This window comes from Xiphophorus couchianus, chromosome 3 (assembly GCF_001444195.1).
Source record: "Xiphophorus couchianus chromosome 3, X_couchianus-1.0, whole genome shotgun sequence".
NCBI classification, from domain to species: domain Eukaryota; kingdom Metazoa; phylum Chordata; class Actinopteri; order Cyprinodontiformes; family Poeciliidae; genus Xiphophorus; species Xiphophorus couchianus.
This window is the reverse complement of record NC_040230.1, coordinates 6,459,640-6,484,760: the sequence shown is the minus strand read 5'-3', so window position 1 is coordinate 6,484,760 and position 25,121 is coordinate 6,459,640. Positions and strand designations below refer to the sequence as shown.

The 25,121-nt window shown below is 34.1% G+C and overlaps 2 protein-coding genes across 3 annotated transcripts in view; both read left to right on the top strand.

Annotated features, from left to right (window-relative positions):
• ube2e2 (ubiquitin-conjugating enzyme E2E 2) overlaps window positions 1–4,249 on the top strand; it is a 43,258-nt gene extending 39,009 nt beyond the window's left edge. The window contains exon 6 of the mRNA XM_028013213.1: window positions 3,422–4,249. Coding sequence (XP_027869014.1) covers window positions 3,422–3,519 — 98 coding nt within the window. The 3' untranslated portion in view covers window positions 3,520–4,249. The remainder of the gene's footprint in view (window positions 1–3,421) is intronic.
• Window positions 4,250–8,069: 3,820 nt separating this feature from the next.
• On the top strand, window positions 8,070–23,656 carry LOC114142289 (ubiquitin-conjugating enzyme E2 E1-like). 2 transcript variants are annotated; one of them, XM_028013498.1, is made up of 7 exons: window positions 8,127–8,260; window positions 10,829–10,904; window positions 11,322–11,505; window positions 13,785–13,835; window positions 16,514–16,646; window positions 22,371–22,518; window positions 23,363–23,656. In XM_028013498.1, exons 3-7 carry the CDS (start codon window positions 11,351–11,353, stop codon window positions 23,458–23,460), a joined length of 585 nt encoding a protein of 194 aa, XP_027869299.1. In that variant the 5' UTR covers window positions 8,127–8,260; window positions 10,829–10,904; window positions 11,322–11,350; the 3' UTR covers window positions 23,461–23,656. The 2 variants fall into 2 exon arrangements, with proteins under 2 accessions (XP_027869297.1, XP_027869299.1); XM_028013496.1 differs by lacking the exon at window positions 10,829–10,904 and having other exon boundaries at window positions 8,070–8,260.
• Window positions 23,657–25,121: the final 1,465 nt, after the last annotated feature.

Genomic DNA, 25,121 nt, shown 5'->3' with positions numbered 1-25,121 from the left:
AACTAATTTATTTTATTTGTATTTTTTATGTTTGCTTGTTTTATGGCTTTATAGTTGGTGTTTAGGTATTGTAGAAAATGACTTCCAATAAAATTACCTAATCATATTTTCAACTTTAAACATTTTTTAACTCAGAAAAATATCGACTTGCAGGTTTTCTGGGTCAACCCCTTCATAAAGTCTCCATCCATTATTACTTGTGTAAACTGTGTGTTGCTTTGTGACGTCGATGTTCTTCTTCTGCGCATTCGGTCCTGAACCGTTCACACAGAAGTATCTTTACGCTCAGGTTTAATGAGTAGTATGATCAAACACGCAAAATAAACTGAATTAACCATCAAGATCTGCTGTGTGTGAATGTAGCTTTTGTTTTTTCCCACAGTATTCACTGTGTTTAGGTGTTTTTTTTCTTAAACTGCTGCAAATATAACAGGAGTCAATGGGAATTACTGCAGAACACAGCAACTAAAAAAAGCAACACTCTTCAGTTTTTATGCTTCTGTAATCTGGAACGAATGTCCAGAAAACTGCAAAACTGCTGAAACACTGAGTTAATTTAAATCAAAGCTGAAAACCAGCATGTTTAGTGTTTCCTTTAATAAATGGAAAATTGATTAATTCTGGTCTAGATTTCAACTTTTCATCCCTTCTTTTTATGCTGCCACAGTAATGTTTAGGTTTTCTTATCATCTAAAACACTTTGAACCTTGTTATTGCTGTACAGATAAACTTGACATAAATGCTACAAATCCCTCTTCTTGAAGCAAAATGTTGTGGTTTTCTAAAAAATTAAATTTAAAAGCACCGGTAATAAAAAGTAATGGCTTTAATCTCATTTTATTTGTTTCGTTATCTCATTTATTCATAACGTCTGTGCTGCTCCTGGAGGACGACTTCTCGATTTCTCCAGGCTAAATCAATTTCCAGGCTAATTTTGATTTTATGTCGCCTGTTTTGAAACTTCCTAAACATGATTATCATATCAAATGATTATCATTCTGATTTTTCTCTGATTTGTTTCTGCTGAATCTGTTTTGGTCCATTTCCTCACGGCAGCAGCTGCAGCTCGGCGCTTCTGTTGTTCTTGTTTTGGTTAGCAGAGACGCCTGAATGCAGGTGGATGTTTTTCTCCAGGCTGTATTTACATCTTAATGAAGTCGGGTCGCGGTGTCCGAACCCATTACAGTCATGATTTCTATTCATTTGCAGCTGCGACGGCGTCGATTACTCTGTGAAACCGATGCAGATTCTTATTAGGCAGGGAGAAACATGCTGCTTCAGTCAAACCAAGTTTGTTACGACCTCTGGATCCTTTTTGTTACTGCTACCTTTAATAGAACGAGGTAAAACTAATCTCTGAAAGTACTTTCATCAATCAATCAATCAATCGTTTATTTGTATCACCAATTGTGAAACCAGTAAACATTAAACATAATCAAAATCAACATCAAATATGTTTATCAGTGTTTCAAAAGCAGCTCTAAACAGGTGGGACTTTAGTCCTGATTTAAAGGAACTCAGTGTTTCGGTTTTTCAGTTTTCTGGAAGTTTGTCTCAAATTTGTGGTGCATGGAAGCCGAATTCTGCTTCTCCATTTGGTTCTGGTTCTGGCTGTAGAGCAGAACCAGAAGACCTGAGTTTTTTCTACAAAAATCTTGGCTTTTGAAACTCCAACATTTGTAGAAAACTCTGACATTAATTTCAAAATTTCAGAATGTTTTTTAGCTAATTTTTGACTTTTCAAGACCAGAAATTTTCAAGTTTTTCCTAAGAAATTTCTGAGACTAATCTTAAAATTTCTTTTTAAGAAAATCTTTAACTTTTCAAGACCAGAATTGTTATTTTTTTAGTTTATTTTAGAAAATTTCTGACATTAATCTCAAAATATTGGAATGTTTTTTATCAAATTTTTGATTTTTTTAAACTCAAAGTTTTTTTTGGTTTTGGCAGAAATGTTGTCCATTTTTTTTCTAACTGAAATTTCCCTAATAAGCCACCGTAGATACGGTATATCCACCAGTAATGCAGTAAGAAGTTGTTTTTATAACACTTATTAGAAGAAATTGGTATTGGCAGTCTTGCTTGAATGAATAATCGGTACAGGAACCAGCTGAAGCGGCGCTCCCAGTGAGCTGCTGCTGGTTTTCTCTCCAGTTATTTTCATCTGACAAATCGGAACAGAACATTTGGGTTTTACTTTTTCCTCTCAGCGGAAACGTCTGAAGCTTCATGAGGAGGAAGCTGGACCAAAAACATTTAACAACCTTATCAGTTGACATTTGGGCTACAACAAACCATTATTTTAGTGATCTATTGATTTAATCGGCAAAAAGATTTTATTTCAAAAATTAAACCTTTTTTTATAAATACATTGAAGGATGCAAATAAATGATTCAGTTCCTTTTTTAACAAGATTTTATTGCCTAAAATGTAATAATACATCATGACTTTACCTAAAACTACGCCGCTTGAAGAGTAATAAGAATATATTTACAGAAAAAGAAAATTTCTAATCTTAAAGGCAAAATGTTTATATTTTTTGTGTAGTTTTGGCTTAATTACTGCTGTGACTATGTTGCTTTATTGGCAAACAACTTAGTTTTTTTGGTCTAAATGTTCCAGTTAATGATTAATTGATTGATTAATCGTTGACATTATTTCAGTTGATTAATAATTAATTGTTTCAGCCTTAAGGACATTATTTTACTTTTTTTTTTTCATTGTGGTCATTAAAAAATTATGCATCATTTTCCTTCAACTTCAAAATTTTCCTTTTGCAAAAACTAGAAAACTTATTAATTTAGCCAGTTTACTGTTCACCACGTACTATACTGGAAAGTATATTAATTTAATACTATTTCAGATTAAATCGGGAGACATAAGTTTATAAAAAAAAGTAGACTTTAAGCATACCATTAATAGAGCTGCAACTGATTGTCAGTAATCAAATATTCTGGATATTAATCAATTAATCCGATTTAAAGAGTAAAACATAATTTCAGACGAAGTTATTTTTTTTATCTTAAATTGAAAATGTATATATTTTTGTAGAGTTTTGTTCTATTTTGCTCTGTATTGAGTCTAAATTCTGGATTAGTTGATGATTATTTTGGTTATTGATTAATCGTGATTAATCATTTCAACCCAACTCTTAATGGCTCAGTGAGTTTATAATCTGTGTAAGGGATATAATTGTTGGTTTGTAATTTATACGTTAGTTATTTAAATTGGGGTATATTGGTTTAATGACAACTAATTGTGATCTGCATAATTTTCCTTCTGCTTCAAAATGTTGCACCTTCTGTGTCGGTTTGTCATTTAAACTCCTTGTAAAATTTGATTAGTTCAAGTTTTCTTTATGATTTTTGCTGCTCTGGTTAATAGAAACAAGTTAATTTGGTGTTTTTCTGTCTCCTTTCAGCTGACCCCCTGGTGGGAAGCATCGCCACACAGTACCTGACCAACAGAACAGAGCATGACAGAATAGCTAAACAATGGACGAAGAGATACGCTACATAGAGCCGCCGCCGCTGCTGCAGCAACTGCGGCGCCCCGTCCTCCCTCCTCATCTCTGTACCTCTCTCTACCTCTCATCCTTCGTACGTCTAAGCACACTCACTAAGTGCAACGGTGAACCTGCCCTCCTGTTACCGCCCTCCTGCTCTTCCTCCCCATTTTATCTACCTTTTCTGTGCAAAAAACAAGAAAATTTTAAACAAAAAAAAAGTTCTTTGTTCCTTGTTGACTTGAAAGCTTCTTTTTTATACAAAGAGTAGATTGGGATTTTTATTTTCCAATATCTGAATGTTGGAAGTATTGTATTGGAGAAAAAAACAATATCATTATTATCACTTGCATTGTCCTCTGACTATACAGTATGTATTCTCATTTTTCTTAGTGGCACCTGGAACAAAACTGCAGAGTATGCTTTTAATTTTTAATTTCTTTGCTCGTTTTTTGGAGATTTTCTTTTTGTAATTGTCATCAGTGAAGTTAACTGCATGGAAGAAGTTTAGCCCCAAGTCGATTCTTCTTGCTTTTAACCTCTTCTGATTTTGTTTGTACTGTATGTATTTTTTCAAAGGCTTTTGAGGCAGACCACTAAAAGTTTGGGTCTGCCTGTGAAAGAGGCAGGACTTGTATATTTACTGGCTACCCGCTACCTCTGCCATGTGCAGAGTGGTTTGTCGTGCACTTGTATATCTGAAGCACCCAATAAAACACTCCCTGGTTGGCTCGTGAGAAAAAATCTGACTTTTTTTGTGTTTAAACATTTACACACAAACGCACACGGATGATTGTTATCTTACGACTAACGTCGAGGAAACGGGATCTTATCTGTCCGATCGTCTCAGGAACTCATGAATGGATCTCCATAAAAGACTCGGGGAAGAAAATGGATCTTTGTGTTTTGGCAGCAATCCATATCGAGAAAGTCTTTACTGTTATGGAGATTTACAGGACTGAAGATAAACTCAACTGAAGAGGGTAGAAAATTATTCTCAAGTAAGATCAGCACAACTTCAACTCAAAAGTAAAACGCAGCCGTCCAAGAAATTACTGAAGAGTCAAGAAGTATTTGGTAAAAATGCGACTCAAGTCATCAGATGGACTAAAATATAAAGTTATGAGGATATTTTGGTAGTTTAAAGACAAAAATAAAGAATTTATATAAAAGATAACAGGCAAAAGAAAACATTTTCCAAAACTTTCAATAGAAAGTTTATGAAACTTTAACAGAAATTGCAGGTGTGTGTCTGAGTGTGAAGGACTTTTGGTTAAAATGTTTGTTTTTCATTCAGTGGGTAGAAAATCGAGAAACTTAAGTAAAAGTAGAAATACTTTATAATTAAATTACTCAAGTAAAAGTAAAACGCAGAAATTACTAAAGAGTTAAAAAGTATTTAGTAAAAAGGCGACTCAAGTTCTGAGTAACTGATCAAAACGTCATTTAATATTTTAAAATTATGTCGCCAGATGGAACAAAATTCTAAGTTATGTGGAAATTTTTATATTTTAAAGATAAAAATAAACAATTTATATAAAGAAAATAACAGTCAGGCATAAAAAACATGTTTACTCTTAAGTCAAGTTACTTGGAGTGGAAAATTTACTCCAGAGATGCGATACTTCGTAATAAAATGAAAGTATATTCTTTTCCAAAACGTTGCTCAACTAAATCTAACTAGTTACTACACAACTGTGAAACTATGCAAGAGAAATTCAATTTTTCTGTTATGACAGAAAATAGAGGCCATAATAAGAAAAAATTTAATAAAGAAAAATATTACATGAATAAAGTCTAAATACAAAAATAAAGTTGTAATAATGAGAATAAAATACAAGAAAGTCATAATATTTTGACTTTATTCTCTTAATTTTATGTTTTTTTATTATTTTCTTAGTGTGGTCCTAACACTGTCGTATTCTCACCTACAACTGAATAAATTAATTAATAAATAGGCTAATTATTACAAAATTGGCCAATTAATCAGATGCTTATTTATTGAGCATGTATTTATTTATGCATTTATTCCTAATTATGTCAGTTTTGGCCCAATTGGCCAATTAATCAGATGCTTATTTATTGAGCATGTATTTATTTATGCATTTATTCCTAATTATGTCAGTTTTGGCCCAATCATTTCTCCATCTGAGTTCATACAAAAAGCAGAAATCAGTTAAAGGAAAGGTTACAAAAATGATGTTTAAAATCAATATTATATCAAAACAACATGATTTCTCCCACAGATTAAAAAATTATGCTGATATAAATCTGATATAAAACTGATTAAACTATTTCTATCTGCCTCTAAAGTAACTAAATCCAGATTATACTGGAATAATAAACTGCATCCATGTCAATATGACACAAAATGCTACACAATACATCACTAACTCATCTAAATGTGTAATTTAAACTTTAGAAATTCATGAATTTGCACCAAATGCGGCTGAAATGAAATTGTGAGGAGTTTGTTTGCACAAAACAAAAGCAGAAGGTTTCTCTGCTGATTAATCATACGAAACTAAAACCACACTTTCAGGATGATGAGACACGCTTTGCTGTTTTTCCATCGCATGACCTTATAATACAACCACATGAGTAATTTTCAGATCGGTTTGCTGACATGTGGTCAGTTCTTAGTGGTTCATATTTTTTTATTATTATTCCTGCGGCTGAGGAGAAAAAATAGTCATAGCTGAAGATTTTTTTGGATAATTTTGTTATTTTTTTAAGCCTTTCAGTTTCTATTAAATAGGCTGTCATATTTTATTAAAGGCGACATTTAGAAATATTTTAAAAAGTGAAACTATTAGTTATATATTTTCAGTAAAACTCTTCTTGTTTACAAAGTTCCCAGACGAAATGTACAAACATTTATGTGAACCAGGGTGAAAATTACACATTTGAACTGGTGGCTTTTCAGGCTTTTAAGTTTGGTCATTAAATTTTCTCCAGCTTTAACGTTTATTAGGCCACATGTATGTTAACATGTTTGAATTGATGTCATTAGAATCTGGTGTTGTTTAGAAATTACTACAAATTTGCGTAAATTACAAACCACTGTCTCCATTCAGATCCTCAGACCTTCCCATTGTTCTGAATGTTACAAAATCCAGTATAAAACCCATTTCATACTGGTAAAGAGACATTTTCTGTAAAAAATGGAGCCGTTTGACTCGGGATGTTCACTACGACCATGTTTTCTACCTGCTTTAAAATAATTTTCCATAATCTGCTCATGTCCTGCTGTGTAATTCCACAGTGCTGAACAATAAATCATTAACCGTAATATATATTGTGATCAATACATAGTACAACTAATATTCAATATATAGAATATTCACTGAACTCTGATTCAGAACCGCAGCTAAGGTAAAGTTGGTGGAATCTACTAACTCTCTCGCTCTTTGGTTACCTAGCAACGGCCTGCTGAGTAACTGGCGCAGAAGCAGTTTAAGGTTTTACCCCTTTGCCTCATAACTGATTAAAATTAAGAAACAACAGCTTGGAGTGGAAACTGTGGATAAAAAATGAAAGGTCGCACCACCAGTTAAAAGTATTTCAGATATTTAAACCAACAACTCATCAATAATTATTGATATCGACCGATATGAAACATTTACAACAAGACATGTTTTTCAGCCATTTTGTCCAGACCTATGATTCCAAAGAATAATTTACACCACCAGGAGGTGGCCTTGTTATTTTGGTGTGAGGGCCAAACCAATCTCTTATATTTCAGAAGTTTTGTTTAAACTGGAATAAAAACCAAAATATGGTGTAATAACAAAGTCCTCTAAAATAATTTACGATTTTGGGGATTTGACCATTTTATGACTATTTATGTTGCCAGTTTGAGTACATGAGTAGAAGATGACGTCTTTTCAGAGCGGAGGTAAGTTGGGAGAAAACGGGACAAGATGATCACAAAAAGCTGAATATTTCATAAACCAGAGAAGATGTCAAAACCAAGAAACATGTACTGTCCTGGACGAGCAGAATATGGTAAAAGTTGAATGGCTGAAATAGCAAAAAGTATGCAGAAGTAGAAAAGTGGCAAAATGTGAAAGGAAAAAAACACTATGTCATAAATCTAAAATTGGAAGAATTTTTGCTCTTGTTGTCTTACAGTAGTCATGATGTATTACTATGGCAACAGTGTATTGTTTTTACTACAGGGAGCAGCTGATTAGCATCTGAAAAGCTCAAATTTTAAATGAACTACGACCCCAAATCCCAGAGGAGTTGAAAAGGAGGTTTCATACAACCTCATTCAGGATAGAAGACTGTCAAAGTCTTCAGTCAGAGGTCTCTTCAGATTCACTGCAAGACTGACTGCTACCGCAGATCCTTCCTGCCCACAGCATCTCCATCTCCAGTGACTCTTGGTAGCTAATTGGATGAACCAGTCACAACATTTAATGCCCATTTTTGATAAATAACGTATTTTTGAATTTGGAATGTTTACATATTAATATGACCCAGATTAGTTGAATAACTTGTCTTCGCTCTCTAAAATGCTGACATTGCGTCATGAGGTCAACGTGTTAACGACCCCGAGGAGGTTTAATTCAATTAAATTAGATGTGCTCAATGTGAACCTTGTAACAGCGCAGTAGGCTGGACCGATTCCACGGTAGGACCGGTGCAGCACTGCCTACTGCAGCCGCGGGAGGCTACTTCCGTTCCGCACAGGGCGACAGGCAGCAGCCAGCCTCGACTGTGGCGGAGGTCCAGACACAATAAGACTGGGTAAGTTTTGTTTACTACACCGACGGTGTGTTCGGCGTGTACATCCAGGCATTCCGTGTTGGTTTCTTTGGGCGATCTGCAGGTTGTTTTTGTTTTCGGTTGATGTCACGGTCAGCTGCGCGAACAACCAAGAAATGAAACAAAACGAGTCTGCCGCACGGGGGGAGGGCTACGGCTACGTGCTGGAGAGTGGAACCGGTCTCGTATATTTCCTGGAACGAATATTGTTTGGTTTTAAATATTTTGCGAATTAATTTATATTTCTATGAACTTTGCGGCAAAGTTAGTATTTATATTATATATATGTCACCTCAGAAGTCCAGTTTTTTAAGTCTTTGCTACCAGTTTGAGTAGAGTAAGCTGTTTTCTTGAAGGGGGTGTTAGCATTAATAACCGCTAATGAAGAAAGTGAAGGTAAACCAGCAGTTATTTACACTTAACACCAATTAAATCCCGATGATAGACGCCGAGGATTCAGTTGTGTTAAGGGGGTTACTTTAATGAATCTTGAAGCTAGCTCTTCGGCTACTTCGTCAACCGTAACGGAGGACGTTACCTAACGTTTAAAAAACCGCAGAGGCTAATTTTGTTAACAAATCTCGCGAGAGAGAGAGAGAAACCACTGCGCTCGAGAAGTTTTGAAGATGGGTATGAAATGTTCTGGATACTTCTCAGCGCATCGCTTTGACCTCAATTAGTTGCACTAAATTCAGTTGAATGCAGTCAAACACCTGTAGCCCCTTTAGATCAATTCACTTTATTAATGGAGCTGAAATCGACACGTCATCCATATTCACTTAAAAACAGAATAGGTTGTATAATTTTTCAGTGAGTTTTGTAAAGTAAGGTGGGGGTAAAAATATATGGAATTTGGTTAAAGTATTTTCCAGAATAAAGAGCAGGAAGAGGTATTTATATTTTCTCTTTTTCCCGTTCACTGACCCAAGATTGCTTTCTATGGAAAAGAAAGATAATTTATGATAACAGTAACATTAAAAGCTTTATTGTCATTGAAGAAATTACTTTAACAAGTGTCTGTATGGGAGCATATTATGAAATTTTCCATTATATTTGTCCAGGAAAAAGGTGACCTTAACACTGACACTATGAGTACTTTCCATGACAAAGAATAGTTATTGGCAGCCATAGCTCCACCCTGAACTGGGGGTACTTTCTATGAAAAGAATAAAAATCAACACTAAGTGGCTCAAAATGTTGCATTGTCAGGGAAAAAAATAGGAAAAAGTGATTTGCATGTTAGAAAAAACATTAAAATATTCTGGAAATTAGACAAAGTTTACTTTCTATTGATGACATTGACATTTATATAGCATATTGAATATTTTCTCTCACTTGCCACCAAAACCATCCACACATTTCGGGTCAAAGTCATTAATTTATGACATTGAAGTGTAGCCAGTGGCTATCAGCTTTTATTCTACTCCTCTAAGTCCAATGAGAGATAAAATGTCACATTTAATCAAATAATTAAAAATATTGAGTAGAATAAAACCTTTTTGGAAAATAATTAAATGCAAGAGTCTTTCAATCCAAACAAAACATTCAGATATAAGAAACCTAGGACAAAAATGGCATCAGGACTGATATTAATATCTATTTACAGTATAAAAGGTAATCTTAAAAGCAAGCTACCTTTGGCTGTCTGTTGAGGTGGAAGGTGATGCAGCTGCAGCAGCAGCAGCAGTTTTTTTTCTGTCTGCAGATCTGGTGTTTGATTGACAGAAGGCTGTCAGACCTTAATGTGTTTCAGACGTTTACTGTCGGCGCAGTAACACTGTGCAGCTCACAGACGCAGATTATTGTCGTTTTTAACGTCAAAGTGGATCCAACTGCACAATGTGTATCATCAGTTTGTGTAATATTTATATGGTAAAAAACTGTTTAGCATGCAACAGTTGTTGAAGGGTTGGTACTGGTGCTTGAAATCCTTGGAAATTGGGTTTGGAAAGTAGAAAGCCATTGAAAGTGCTTGATTTTTAAACTGAACAGTTTTGTGATGAAGTGCAAATCTAGTCAAATTTTGGAAAATGTTTACAGTTGGAATCAGATATTTTCATACACCTCATCAGATACACATTTTTTCTCTCACTGTGAAGTTAAATCAGACTAAGCTTTTATTATTTTGTATCGGTTAGAATATCCAAAATTATTTATATTCATTAAATGCATTCTGTTTTTGTAACTTTCCTTGTGTTTGAGCAGGAAGGTAATTTACTTTAAGATGTGTTTGGATTGTTTCAATGTAATGAATACTTATTATTCCTAATGGCTCAATGACTTGTTGATCTGTGCAACTGAAATAAAAGGTTTATCGATTTTATATATTCAACAACTTTATTGAAATTGAGGGATTTAGTTTGTTAAATTAGTGTTTTGTTCTCGAACCTCTGGGCAGAGGAGTCAAACTCCAGTTCTTGAGGGCCGCTGTCCTGCAATATTTAGATGTGCCTCTGCTGCACCACACCTGAAGAGAATAATTAGGTCATTAACAAGGCTCTGGAGAACTGATCTACACAAGGAGGAGGTAATTAAGTCATTTCATTCCAGTGTTTCGTACCTCTGGCACATCTAAGAACTGCAGGACAGCGGCCCTTGAGGACTGGAGTTTGACACCTGTGCTAGGGTATGTGTGAGACATTAAAAACATACAATTTAGCTATATTTCATTTCGCTTTCTCCCTTTGTAATACTATCAAAATACATGATTGATAACAGTAATAAATGATATTATATAATCATGAATTGAAAGTGTGTTTTTAAGTACATTTGTATTGTTTTTAAGTACATTTGTATTGTTCTTATCTCCAAAGTGTGGCCCTGGAAAAGTTTGAAAACTTGGCTTGAAAAGTGCTCCAAACCCTGTTATTGGCTAATATTTTCCAGGTGTTATGAACTTTCATCTCACATGTTAAAAGTGATGGAAGCACATATATTAATGGAAAGATTAAGATTCTCTGGTACAAATGAACAACAACAAATTTCCCACATGTGGTGAAACGTTTACCCTGGCTTACTTCCTGCCTTTTTTTTTTATTCTCAGGTTGCGCCTCTTCTCCAATCCAAACCGGAATGTCGGATGAGGATTCCCGAGCCAGCACCAGCTCTTCCTCATCGCCGCCTTCCTCCAGCCAAAGCAGACATCGGGACCTGCAGGGAAAGAAGAAACGGGAGAGCAAAGTCAGCATGAGCAAGACCTCCAAGCTGCTTTCCACCAGCGCCAAAAGGTTCAAATGGCACAACAGTGTCGTAAAGTCGCTCATTCTGAAGGATATTTCTAATCCAACCCAATCATGTTGGGTATAAATCTGAGACGTTAATGTTGCAGACGGCACAGAAGTTGTAAAATCTGATTTATCCTGAGTAAATTAGAAAAGAGTGAGAGTTTTATTGCGCTTCCACCCTACAGTTGTCATACATTTGGAAAATATGATAGACAAATTAATTTTTGCATAAACAGTGGCTTCAGTAGAGGTATGTCAGTCATACACTGCAAAAACACAACATCTTAGCAAGTATTTCTTATTTAGTTTCTAGTGAAAATCTTAGTTTTGTCTTATTTTAAGTGTACCGACTTGCAAGTAACTTTCCAGCAAGATAGAAGTTGCTTTAAGTAAATAATTAAAATTGGTGAAAAAGTACTTGTTTCATTGGCAGATTATTTCACTTATAACAAGACATTTTTCCCATGTATTAAGTGAAATAATCTACCAGTAGAACCAGTACTTTTATTCATTTAAGGAATTATTGACTCTAAAGAAGCTCCTATATATTACTGAAAAGTTACTCATGAGCTAAGTTTGTCTTATTTTAAGTGTACTAAAATATTTCCAAGAAACTAGACAAAAATACTTGGTAATATTTTGTGTTTTTGCAATGTGAGATCTGTGGTGTTTTTAAAGGAAACGCAGAAGCTTCCTTTTCGGATAGAAAACGTAAGACCGATCACTTATGGTTTTTGTCTCTTTTTGCACAAAGAGCTTTTTACTGTTTTGCTTCTGATTATTGAAGTGTTCAGTGTATGCTTAACACAGTTGTATTTTGTGGCTTCACTGTTTAGTTTTTTTTTCTACCATGAAGTATATGGTAGTCCTTAGACAGGCTCCAACATTGGCACCGACGACTCGCAGCCGTCCTCCAGCAGCACTGCAGGCGTGTCTCCGCTCTGGTCCAAATGCATCTGCGTTCTGTTCACAAAGCCTTGGCCTTACTCTTTACTTTTTCTTCCAACAATCTGGATAACAACTTCTGTTCTTGTCGTCCTGGAGTTGATCCTTTTGTCATGACAGCTTATTTTAAGTTTTAGATTCATGAGAAATTATCACCAGGTTGTTTCTGGATCCATATCTGATTCCTGGCTTTATTCTTGGTGGTGTTGGAAGAGCAGAACTGGGAGGAAATCAGATTTCTCTGTGGAAAAGCAACGGCGCGTATGGATTGAATCAGGATTCCAGATGTTCAGAAGGAAGACCGCAAAAAAAAAAAAAAATATATATATATATATATTTTTTTTTTTCCCAAAAGTGATTTTGGCACAAAAAACCCCCACATTTGGCAAAAGTACTTCTGTCATTTTAGTAAGGTGACAATATAGCATTACCATTTGTAGTTGCTCTTGAAGGAAAGTTAAAACTTACCGCCATCAAAATCAGCCGTCCTTAATGGCGGATGTTATTTTTTCTTCTTCTATTCCCTCCGGTTTTCGGACATTATCCTTGCCTTCTAGCATGTCTGTAGGTTTTGTATGAGACGTTGAAGTTGCTCCGCCACGAAGTTCGGCTGAATGAAGCGCTATTAAAGTGAAACTTAAGGAGTCTTGAGTGTTTTATTTCAAAACAGAACCGCATAAAGTGCATGTTGAATCCCACACAGAACTCTTTTTGGACCGTTCTTTACCGTCGTGGCTGTGCCGCCATCTTTGTTTCTCTACGAATGGCTCCGGTTACAGATGACCAGCAGCGCGCTCTGCTGGGTGGCGGCCAAACTACAACATTAAGAAAAAGGTCTCAGCGGACGTTATTAGTTAATCGACTGGAACTCATTTTAATTTATGATCAGGATTCTGCAGGTTTCTTTTGAACATCGTTAAGTCTTCATCTTGCTGAACTTTTCCTCTTGAAGTTGTTGATGAACCAGAACGTCTTCTTTCCGCTGCGGCGTTTTTAGCAGCAGCTTCCTGCATGTGAAGCCATTTTGATGCAAACGAATAGTGGCTCGACACTTTTCACCGGAGGCAGCAATTCCTGACACCAGAGGACAGTGATTTCTTCCTCATATTTATAAAGCAGCTACTGATTTCACAAGGCAATCTGTGCTGAGGATGTAACCAAACAAAGATGGTTGATAATTCAGTGCAAAAACACAGTGATAGTAAGTTTGTTTGTTTCTTTGTAGTAACTGAATCAGTGCAACAAAAAAAGCAAAGTTTGCAGAGCAACGTTTGTGTCACTGCTTCATAGTAAATCTGCAGGGTGTCTGAAGTTATTTTTATTTCTTCTGTGTGCAGGATTCAGAAAGAGCTGGCTGACATTACACTGGACCCTCCACCAAACTGCAGGTACGGTTCTTCTTCTTTTTGTTTTCAGTTGTTTACTAATACATACCAAATGAGTCTGAATTATTTGTAACTCATCCTCACACATCCATCTACTTAAATTCCTAAACTTTGTTAGAAATGTGATTGAACTGCAAGAAAATTTAAAATATAAAGTAATCATTATAAATATAATGAAATCATTGAAGGTTTAATTAATTGTAAAGTTTTGGTTGTAAAAGTTTGACATTTTCATGTTTACATTTATCCATCTTGCACCAATTTCAAGTTACATTTATTTCTACCAATAGATTTTCAACTAAACAATTTAAATTAAACTGTCTGTATTTGAGGGAGAAAATACTGCAAATAGATAAATTATTGTTGAATCCATCAATTTTAAAATTGTAATTGTTTTCTTTCAACTTAATTTGTGTATGATTAAACGTTTCTCAAAGTATCTTCTTTTTTTGTTCTTTATTTGGTGCATCTGAGAAGACGAACATCAAATCAATTCATTATTAGTGTGAAAAAATGTTGTAATGATGGATAAAATCATATTAAATATAAGCAATTTGGCATTATCTCCACCTAAAGCGATCTGTCGGTTTTTGCATGCAGTATAATGAATAATCTTAATCCAAATAAGATAACTGTACTTGACCTCTGGCTTCAGCTGTGTATTTGAAAGAGTTGCGTGTTGAAATTTCCAGACATTGTTAATTAGAAAACAGCCAGAGGTCGATGTCAACATGATCAAAAACGAGGAAATCAATATGTCTGATTGTAAAGATCCCTCCCTCTCTCCCCATCGCTGCGATCAGAACTACATGTTCAGCTGCTTTGAAGAGGAAAAGATCAATACAGATTATTAAGGATCACTAAACCCAGAACACAGGACTTACTTTGAACTTCAGCATCCACGAATAAAGCTCAGTGGGGATACGAACATCCATATTCCTTTTTATTTAAAGGCCACATAAAATGGAAAAAGTCAATTATTCCTTATCTTTAATTACTGATCAGGGAGATATTAAATGAAGGTGACATTTGTAGTTCTTCATGTAGCATTAAAAATACGACATTATTATGAATTTATTGGTTTCAACAGCTTTTGAATGTTAGATTCACATATTTTTAGAATTTTGTCTCCTTGTTACATTTTTTCTAAATTATGCACCTTATTTTCTAAACGGTGCCAGATCAAATTAGTCATTTATGGTCACATTTTCTATAAATTCTGTATTAGCGCTGAAACGATTTATCAGATTAATCATTATGAATTGATTATTGAAATAATCGTCAACTAATTTATAAAGAACAACACCCTTAAAGCGGTAATTAAGCCAAAACTGTATAAAACATTTAAACTTTTTGTATTTAAGATGAAACATTTTCTTTGTCTGTAAATATTTTCTACCCAGAATTCATCAAGTGGCATTTTTAGCTTCACTTGGTTCAAATTCTGCACAAATAAATCTCCCATAACAATCTTTTCCATCCAATTACTAATCGGTTTAATCCAAATTAATCAACACTGTATTGATACGTCGAGCAGAAAGGGCTTAGCTTTTCACATGTTGATGTTAGAAGCATCTTTTGCTGCAGATGATCAAGCATAGATTAAAAGAAATCTGTTTTATTATTCAATTTTTTTGTGCATATTTGTAATGTCTAAAATAAGTTTAAATGGTTGAAAGAAAATGAAATTTTTTTAAAATCCAATTTAGAAAAACTAATAGATAATCGATTACTAAAATAATCAATATCTTATCTTTTTATTAATCAAATCAAGTGAAAATACTTTATTAACACAAAAGCGTCATTTCTGCTGACACACACATGCCTGAACCAGGTGTGAGTTAGTTACTGGTTTCACTAGTTAACAGTTTTAAAATGTTACACACTTAGATGGGTCACTTTGTATGGCAAACCAGTTTAACATTTAATAGATTACATTTAAACCAAATATCAATAAGTCAGTTCTTCCATGTCAAAATGAATGGATTTGTCCAATCATCAATCAACATTTTATATATATTGCCTAAAAAAATCTATAAAATAATCCTACTCCATTGCATATTTCTTTGTTTCTGCAGGTGTAATTTTTTCTACTAATTTAAACTAGGGCTGAAATGATTAATCACGATTAATGGATTATTTAAATAATTGCCAACTAATTTAGTAAATGTTTAATTGTTAACTGGAGTGCAAAGATTTAAAAAATGGCCATTTGCTAAAAGAAGAACATACTCAAAGCAGTAATTACACCAAAACTTTACAAAAATATACACATTTAGCATTAAAGATGAAAACATTTTGTAAATAATGTTATACACATGTTGATGTTAAATATTACTTTAACTTCAGATGCGATCTTTGCTAGAAATAATCAAGCGTGCACTAAAGGCAACATAATGTGTTTCTTATTTAAAAAGGGAATTTAATTATTTGTTTATAATGTATTTTAATTGTATAAAAAAGGCTTAGATGAAAAATCTACAGAATGTGTCAGTTTTTATCCGACTAATCATCAGAATAATCGATTTATGAAGATAATAGTTAGTTGCAACCCTAATTTAAACAGAATGATCATGTTCATTTATCAATCTAGTTGATAAATACCAGAGTTAAGAGATGGAAACCAAAGTGCAATTTGAAGATTATCTGAATAATGGTTCTGATCGTCTCTGTTACTGCAGTGCTGGTCCAAAAGGAGACAACATCTACGAGTGGAGGTCGACCATCCTGGGACCACCGGGCTCCGTGTACGAGGGAGGAGTCTTCTTCCTGGACATCGCCTTCACACCTGACTACCCATTCAAACCCCCAAAGGTATAAACAGCAGCTAATCGTCCGCCGCTGACAGAACGACAGTTAGAGGCTGCAGTGCATGAAAACTGATTAAAAACCTTTCAAATAAAACAACTCCAGAGTGAAATCCTCTGTAATAAGCTGATTATTTAAGGCATTTTAAAAAACAAATTAACTCAAAAGCAAGAAAAGTTTGATACAAGGTATCCAAAAATAGGTACAGTGTCGACAAAATTGCATCTTTAAACACTCCTGTGCAGATTTGTTGCAGACGGTTCTCAGATAAGGTGAAACTGTGTGGTTTGTTTGTTTGAAAAGTGCACTTCCTGCATGACTCACTTTCTGTTGCCATTCCTGTTTTGTAGCTGTGTTACTTTCCCCTGTTCAGTCTGCATGGCCTCAAAATAACCAAATTCTCAATAGTAGTTTCTAAATTACATTTAGCAGCATATATGTCAATTCATTTCGTGGAAAGAAGGATTTTAGCATGTCGCTAAAACTGTCAGGGACTGTTATGAATTTTACTTTTTACAGTAACGGTGCTTAAAATCACATTCAGAAAATATTTACTTCAGCTTTTAAATATAGTTTTGCCAACTTCAGCTTTTAAATATAGTTTTGTCAACGTGTTTACAAAAAACTAGCAAGTTAACTCTTCAACTGTTTTATTTGTAGTTCTTATGGGTCCTATTTTTAAATCTTAAAACGTTATAGATTTAAATGCTGGAATTTTAAGAAATTCGATGCCTATTGTTATAGTCTGTTCTGTTTTCATTACATGACTAAATCCTTGCATTAACCAGTTTGTTATAGTGTCTACAGGTTAATCTAAACAATTTAAACAGAACCTATTGATGCAAAGTTCACATTTTGCATCTTTCTCAACTTCTTCTAACTAAAACTCAAGTGCTTAAAAAAGAAAATTAAAAAAACACCCAGCCGTTTTTTGGCAGTAAGTTCATGTTTTTAGGCGTCAGGGAAAAATGAGCCTCCTGATTGTTAAGTCATATTCAAGCACTGCGCCGTTACCTAGCAACCCCAGCAGAGCCCAGCCCCGTTACCTAGCAACTCAGGTAGAACTCCAACACGTTTTGGTAAAGCTGATACATTGTTAATCACTTTAAAAATTTCCTAAATACACACAATTTCAAGACTATATGAGAACATATTTAAGGATGGCAAAAACTGCATAAAAAAATAAAGACATCCCAACTCTACAGAGCTTTTTAATGTCTCATCTTAAAGTCACTTCATGACTTTCTGATCTTTAACCGCGCCTGAGCTCTGCAGCTACAAAACCTGCTGACAAACCCATCAAACGTATGAATATCATTAAGAATTGGGAGCATAAACTCTGCATACATTAATAACAACCAACACTTGCGTATAAACAGGCTTGTTTTCTATGCATTGCGGTTGCCCTGAATTTTATGTCGTCCAATTAGCTACTTTCAGTTTGCGTGTGGTGTTTTGCTAATCTGAGGATGTGTTTCCACTATCTGATCATCAGACAACGTCTTACAAACAGAAAGAAAGAGTTTCATATCAAAATCTGGTCCTTAGCATCAGGGCCGTTTTCATCTGTTTAGATTCCTGCAGGTTTTTTTTTATTTAAAAAACATTTATCACTTCAGTTACACGTCTGACATTTTTATGCATAGATTACATTAAACCATTAACGTCCTCTAGTTTTCCCATATAAGTAATGTATTTTGCTTTGGTGCAATGTCAGCAGACACAGCAGCTTTTTAATAATGCATTTAAACCTCCTTAACTTCTACATTTAAAGCATGAAAACCAGTTTAAGGCAGTCAGTTTAAGCAGCAGCTCCTTTCATGACTCCTGATAAAAGTTTGTCAAACACTGAGGTGGAGAAAATGGGTCTAAACTGATAAAGCTTTGAGCCAAAACGTGACGCACGAGAAAGCGAACACCGACTGTACGACCCCTAGATACAGTCAGACAATATGGAGATAAAAAACTGAATTATCTATTCAGTTTAATAAAAACTTTACTTTTTTGTCCATCTAAAAATGGGGTAGAAAACATTCCTATGAGATCCCAGGGTTTCCCGCAGTGTATTATAAGCCTGGCGGGCCACCAGACTTTACTTGTGTCTTAGCATTGCTTATATTTTTAACTCATTTTAAAATGTTTGCATTTTTTAAGGCTTTATAGTTGGTGTTCAGGTATTAATCCCCCCAGTCTTTCAGTAACACATAATTATCAAGTGGTATTTTCAAATTTCCTGTCAACTTTAAAAAAATGTTAACTCAAAAACACGACAGGCCGCTGGATGAATGACTGACCGAGCGCCCAACCACAAGGCTGTTAAACCTTGGGTACTTCAGGTACTTCAAATCCTTGAAAATTCTTGAAATTCAAGTCCAAAGTTTGGAAAGTGCTTGATTTCTGCATAAAGTCCTTGAAAGTGCTTGATATTCAAACTGTTTTGTAACAAAGTGCAATCTAACGTTTGATTAAAAGCCTAAATTTGGGAAACATTATTTACGGTTGAAACTAGAAATTTTCATAAAACCAAAAAATAGTTTTATTCAGACTAAACTTTTCTTGTTTTATCTTATTTTTATTTGCTGAATGCCAAAAACATAGCGGTAATTTTTTTCTATTTTATTAACTTTAACTTTCAGCTTAACCACAAAATATTTGGCCACGAGTCACTTTTACTTTCAGAGAAAAATAAAACGTAAATAACCCAGAAAAAAATATTATTCTGATAAAAAAAATAATTGTCACATTCTGCAGATTTCTTATTTAACAACTTAAGCTTATTTTATGCAATATTAGACATACAAATAAATAATTCAGTTCATTTTTTCAATAAGAAAATAAACATTTTATTTCCTAAACTGTAACAGCACAGCACTCAAGTTAATTATTTTAATAATCCCTTAATCACAATTAACTTGATTGTTCATTTCAGCCCTACAATAAAATACATTTTTTTCTAACCTGTTAAACTTTATGCTCACAAACAACACCTGTAGTGATGTTAGTAATCTAGTTGTTGACATCTTGCTCAAACCGCCATCAGTAGTTGTCAGAAACTGTCCTCTTCCATCTTGTTTTTTGTTGTTCCTTCTCTTTAATCCCAGATTACAGTCTTTATTAATCCCAGTGTTAAAATCTTTTTCCATCAGACTGGTGGGTGTCCTCTTAACCCAGTTACTTTCACAGCTAAACCACATTTCCTGCGTAGCTTATCTCTGCACTTAAAGCGCTCACTTCATTCTGCTTCTGCATCACCAATAAGCAGCTTCACATCCGTTCAACATATTTCTGTTTTTATTTAAATCAAGATAAAGATTTCCTAAACTGGACTACAGAATGTCACAGTGGAGCCAAATTATCATTTACAAGAGACTCACTTCCTGCAGCTTTGTGTTTAAAAACAATTCAAATGCTAATCATGGTTTATTTACGCTTCAAAGTGTAAATAAACAGTGTAAATAAACCACTTTGATCTGTTATCTATTAAATACTTCCCATTTAATAGATAACAGAGTTAAGTGACATCTGCTTTTCTCTTTTATTTAAACCCTGAAGGATTTAAATAAAAATATGTATCAGGAAGAATCTGACAGCAGTAATCTGATCTTTGTTTGAAGTTTGAGTTTTTATTCGACTCCAAACAGCAAACCTGAAAATGGTTTGATTTTTGTTTTTGAAAAATTCAATTTTTAGGTTTAAAAACTACTTTTGAATAAAGTAGTTTTATTTTTTGTCAGCTTTTGTCAAAAGCTGACAAAAGAGGCAGCTTTTGTTTTGTTTCAGTGTATTTTAATAAAAAATCACAAAACTAAACTGCACTTTTTGTAAACAAAACACAAGAATTGTTGGAAATTAGGGGGAAATATGTTCTTTACTGTTTGAAATTAAACTAAACGATTTTTAACAGACCTGGAAACTCTTCTTTAACTAATGGTTTGCTCAACCTGAAATAAACATTTATCTTAAATTCCCAAATGGGGGGAAAAAAACATTTAATCTTTACAAAGTAAAGTGTTTGAGCTTCATAGAAACAAGTTGTTTGGTATGGTTTTTCCTAAATATATATTACTTTTTGGGCAGATGATCTGTTTTTGTGTGCTTATGGTGATTGAAGTATCGATTCTTATGCTTTAAGAAACAGTTTTTGGCACGTTAATGTTGCTATGGCAACAGAAATTTGTATTAGTGTAATAAAGGAATGATTTAAATAAGAAATATATAGTTGTTGCCTTTTACTAAATGAAACTGACGCTGATTTATTTAACATTTATAATTTGTAATGTATGAATGAAATATTTAGAAGTTTTGTTTTATTGAACGTAGCGTAATAAAAAGAAATGTTGTATAAGCAAAAGAAGAACAGTAAAGTTTATTTACACGTTCAAAGGAGCGGGTAGAAACATAAACTTATGAAACTGGTTCGTTAGTAGCATCATCCAGTAAATTACTGTTCTTAGTTAATAATAGTATATTTTATTTGTAATACAAAACCTGTTAGTATTTTCTATATCAAGGATTTCAAGGACTTTTATTGTCATACCAGCTCATATTTGCATGTTTATGGTACAAAATATGGATGTAAGAAGCCTCATAAATGAATAAATATAAACAGATATATATATATATATAATAGACATATAGCTATAAATAAATGAGTTAAAGTGAGATCAATAAGTGTGATTCAAGTTAATTCATATTTGCACTTGTTGCAACAGCAAATTTACTGTGGATGAATCACCTGTGTTTATGGTGGAGTTCAGTCCTGATGAGTAAAAACCTCATTTATTATTTTAGGAGAATGACTGTATGTGAAGTACCTCTCTGTAGCCACAAGAGGGCCTTCCAGAGCGGAGTGAAGGTCTTCCAGCCTCAGGTGTTTATCTACTCTGAGTGAATTTCAAATATAATTTACAGACATAAAAAATGTCAGTTTTAGATTGGATGATGGAAACATGTGAATTATGTCCTCCATCTTATTGAATGTTGTGTCTGCAGGTAACGTTTCGCATGAGGATCTATCAGTTTTTATGCCAACTGATGCAGCCTGAATACAATTATGAATTACATTTACATTACAATAGTGTTAGTACCCTCTACAGATCCGTTTTTATATTTATCTGGGAAATCTTTAATTTTAGGTGATTTCTGCCTTTTGTTGAATCACCGATAGCCTTTAAGTGCAAAAAATACATTTTTGTACAATATTGCTAAAATAAAATGGGATGTACACAATTTTATTTATTTAACTTTGTATTATTTCTAATGCAGATATGTTGCCTTAACAAACTGGTGCGTTATTATGGAAAATTCATATTTTACATGTTTATTTTTCTATTTCCATTTGGGTCTCAGCTGCTTCCAAAAACAGCCAAAGCTCATAACCCAGCTGTTTGTTGGAAATAAAGTTAATAATTTTTGGATGTCTGGAAATTGAGCCGTTTCAAAAACCTTCAGGATGTAACGTCACAAATCAGCAGGCTCTGCCCCGTTACCTAGCAACCCCAGTGAGGCCCAGCCCGTTACCTAGCAACCCAAGTGAAACTCCAGGACTTTTGGTCATGTAGTTTTACTCTCATATGCCCTCATTACTGACAAATGATTTCCTGCCAACAAGTGTAACGAACATGTTTTGTACAGGCCATAAAATATCCTGACCTGTTCAAGGAAGCATAATAAGGGATTTTTCTAAATATTTTCTTTACAGCAGCATTTATTTTTCTTTTTTGTCTGCAGGTAACGTTTCGCACGAGGATCTATCACTGCAACATCAACAGTCAGGGAGTGATCTGTCTGGACATCCTGAAGGACAACTGGAGCCCCGCCCTCACCATCTCCAAGGTGCTGCTGTCCATCTGCTCCCTGCTCACAGACTGCAACCCAGGTAACGCCACCCTGCTGCTACACCCACCGAACCCAACTAAAAAATAAAACACCAAAAGAACAAAAAACACACACCACTGAAACTATAAGTCATATGAATTGTGAGGTATTTCTAAACAAATATTAAGCATCAGAATAGAAATTATACATCTTATTTTGATTTAGCATTTGATTAATTAATTGTTTTTTGATTTGTACTTTGTCTTGGGTAAAAGCTGTTAAATTAGCATAAACTAATTTTTACTGCTAAGCTCACAGCTGCTTTGGTTCAACGTTTCCTGCGTCTCAGTTGACCCGTCACAGTAACAACTTAGGCTGAACGCTAAATTTTCCCAGGAGTTATTGTGATAAATGATAATGTGGTTTTGAGACCAAAGATAATGCCATAATAATGCAAGTTCACTTTCTCAACAATGAACAAACTTTCATTTCTATCAAAAGTTTAACTCTGGTACTGAAAGACATTTTAAAAATCCAAAATAAACAAAATGGAAATGACAAATAAAATGAATACTGAAGTTTCTGCCTCCAGAAAAATGTCTAGATGAGACCAAAGCACCACACTGAATACCTTTATCCTCCAGTTTTTGGTAGAAAGAGAGAAAAACAATCAATCATGCAAATGTAAACTATTATGCTTGTTTTAATTTATCATGCAATTATTTGATTTACTGCTTATTGCAACAGGCTTACTCCTCAGTTAATAATCTTATTAAAATGCACGCTGATCAAATTCACTGACCACAAAAACAAGCTGAATCCTGCAAGTTACAGGTTCCGTTTTTCCTGAGCTCTCATTCATGTTTAGTCAAATTAAAACTTTATTTAATTTTTTTTCCTTTCAGCTGATCCACTGGTGGGAAGCATCGCCACGCAGTACACGACCAACAGAGCCGAACATGACCGAACAGCCAAACAGTGGACAAAACGATACGCCACATAAACCCACCGGACGCCAGTGGGAGGAAGAGGAGGAGCAGGAGGAAGAGGAGGGCCGGGGTGGGGGGTGATCTATGTTGTTTGTGACGGGGGTTATTTTTAGCTCATATTTTTAGTACTTTGTCGGCTATATTTTTTTTGCTTCCTGGTTAAGTTATCGTTGTGAACATGGTAATAAAGGAACACAATGGAACATCTCATCCAGGGTTTTATTTATTTAAACTGAGATTTTAATTCACAGGCCACAGAAATAAATGTTGCTTTACATAAAATTAGTTTTTTAGAATTTATGTGACAAGTGTTGTCATTCTAGTCCACAAAATATGTTTACATTGTGGCAGTTTTGCTCCAGATCACATTACTGACACAGAGCTTTGTTAGCTTAAAATTTACACGTTTAACATTTTAACATAAATTAGCAGCTAGTTACACTAAAGTAGTTTTAATAGAAGTGTGTCTAAACCAGAGGTGAAGCTGTGAACGTCTAACTCAGGGATTCCCAAAACTTTTCCAAAGAGCATTAAACTCTGCAAGGCCACAGAAAACGCTACAAAATGTGTAAAGAAATATCAAGTTCTAGAATAGTTTTTATTCACTATTCCATAATTATCAGCCATTTAGCATAAATGCTGCGTCTAATATGAGTTTTGTGGCAGAAAATTTTATTACTTACAGTTTTGTACATCAGGACTTTCAGGATTTTAGTTTTGGTTGAAGGTGAGCGCTGACATTGTGACAAAAGATGATTATCTGGTCGGTAAGATCCTTTACTTTGACTAGAAAAGGAGAGAAGTATCATGAGCTCACATCATTTTTAAAGGAGAAATAAAGATATTTGGACCAGAAAATACTCAGTAACACAAAATATCACTATATGTTTATTTATTAATTAAATGTTTAGTGTACCAAAAAAAAAGTAAAATAAGACAATATTGGCGCTACTAAACATCTATGTCACTGCAAAAAATCTTACCAAATATTTTTGGTCTAGTTTCTAGTGCAATTTTTTTTGTCACATTTCAAATAAACAAAACTAACAAGTTAGTATGTTTTTCAGCAAGATATAAGTAAATAATTAATAAATATTGGTGAAAAAGTACTAGTTCCACTGGGAAATTATTTCACTTGTAACAATTCATTTTTCCATTGATCTACCAATGAAACTTTTTCATCAATATTAAATAAGTATTTACATAAAACCTATGTCCTGTGTTTTTCTGAAAAGTTACCTATAACTTATTTTTGTCTTATTCTAACTGTAGCAAGATATTCTGTTTAGAAACTAGACCAAAAATACTCGGTAAGATTTTATGTTTTTGCAATATTCTATTCTTTTTGGCCCATTTTAAATAATTATTTACATAAAACAAGCTAATATTTCTTGCTAAAAAGTTACCTGTAAGTTAGTTTTTTTCTTATTTCAAATGCACTAAGATATTTGACCTACAAACTGAACCAAAAATGCTTGGTTGGATTTTGTGTTTTTACAGTGATCAATGTAAAGTTCGACCTCCGAACCATTAAGTCCAAAATAAGTTTATATATGGCAGTAATGTAACATTTCTTCCTACTTTTAGGTTTAACCACAGACTCATTGCGCTAGTCAGAGCTGTTTGCCCCAGCAGTGAGTTTAGGAGTGTTTACAGCTTTGTTTATCAGAGGGTG

What these genes read in the sequence shown, in the direction of transcription:
- LOC114142289 (XM_028013496.1), top strand. Translation starts at nt 11,351, where the DNA reads ATGTCGGATGAGGATTCCCGAGCCAGCACCAGCTCTTCCTCATCGCCG. An exon ending in CTTTCCACCAGCGCCAAAAG is followed by an intron (nt 11,506 to 13,784) that starts GTTCAAATGGCA and finishes TTCTGTGTGCAG; the next exon opens with GATTCAGAAAGAGCTGGCTG. An exon ending in GCTCACAGACTGCAACCCAG is followed by an intron (nt 22,519 to 23,362) that starts GTAACGCCACCC and finishes TTTTCCTTTCAG; the next exon opens with CTGATCCACTGGTGGGAAGC.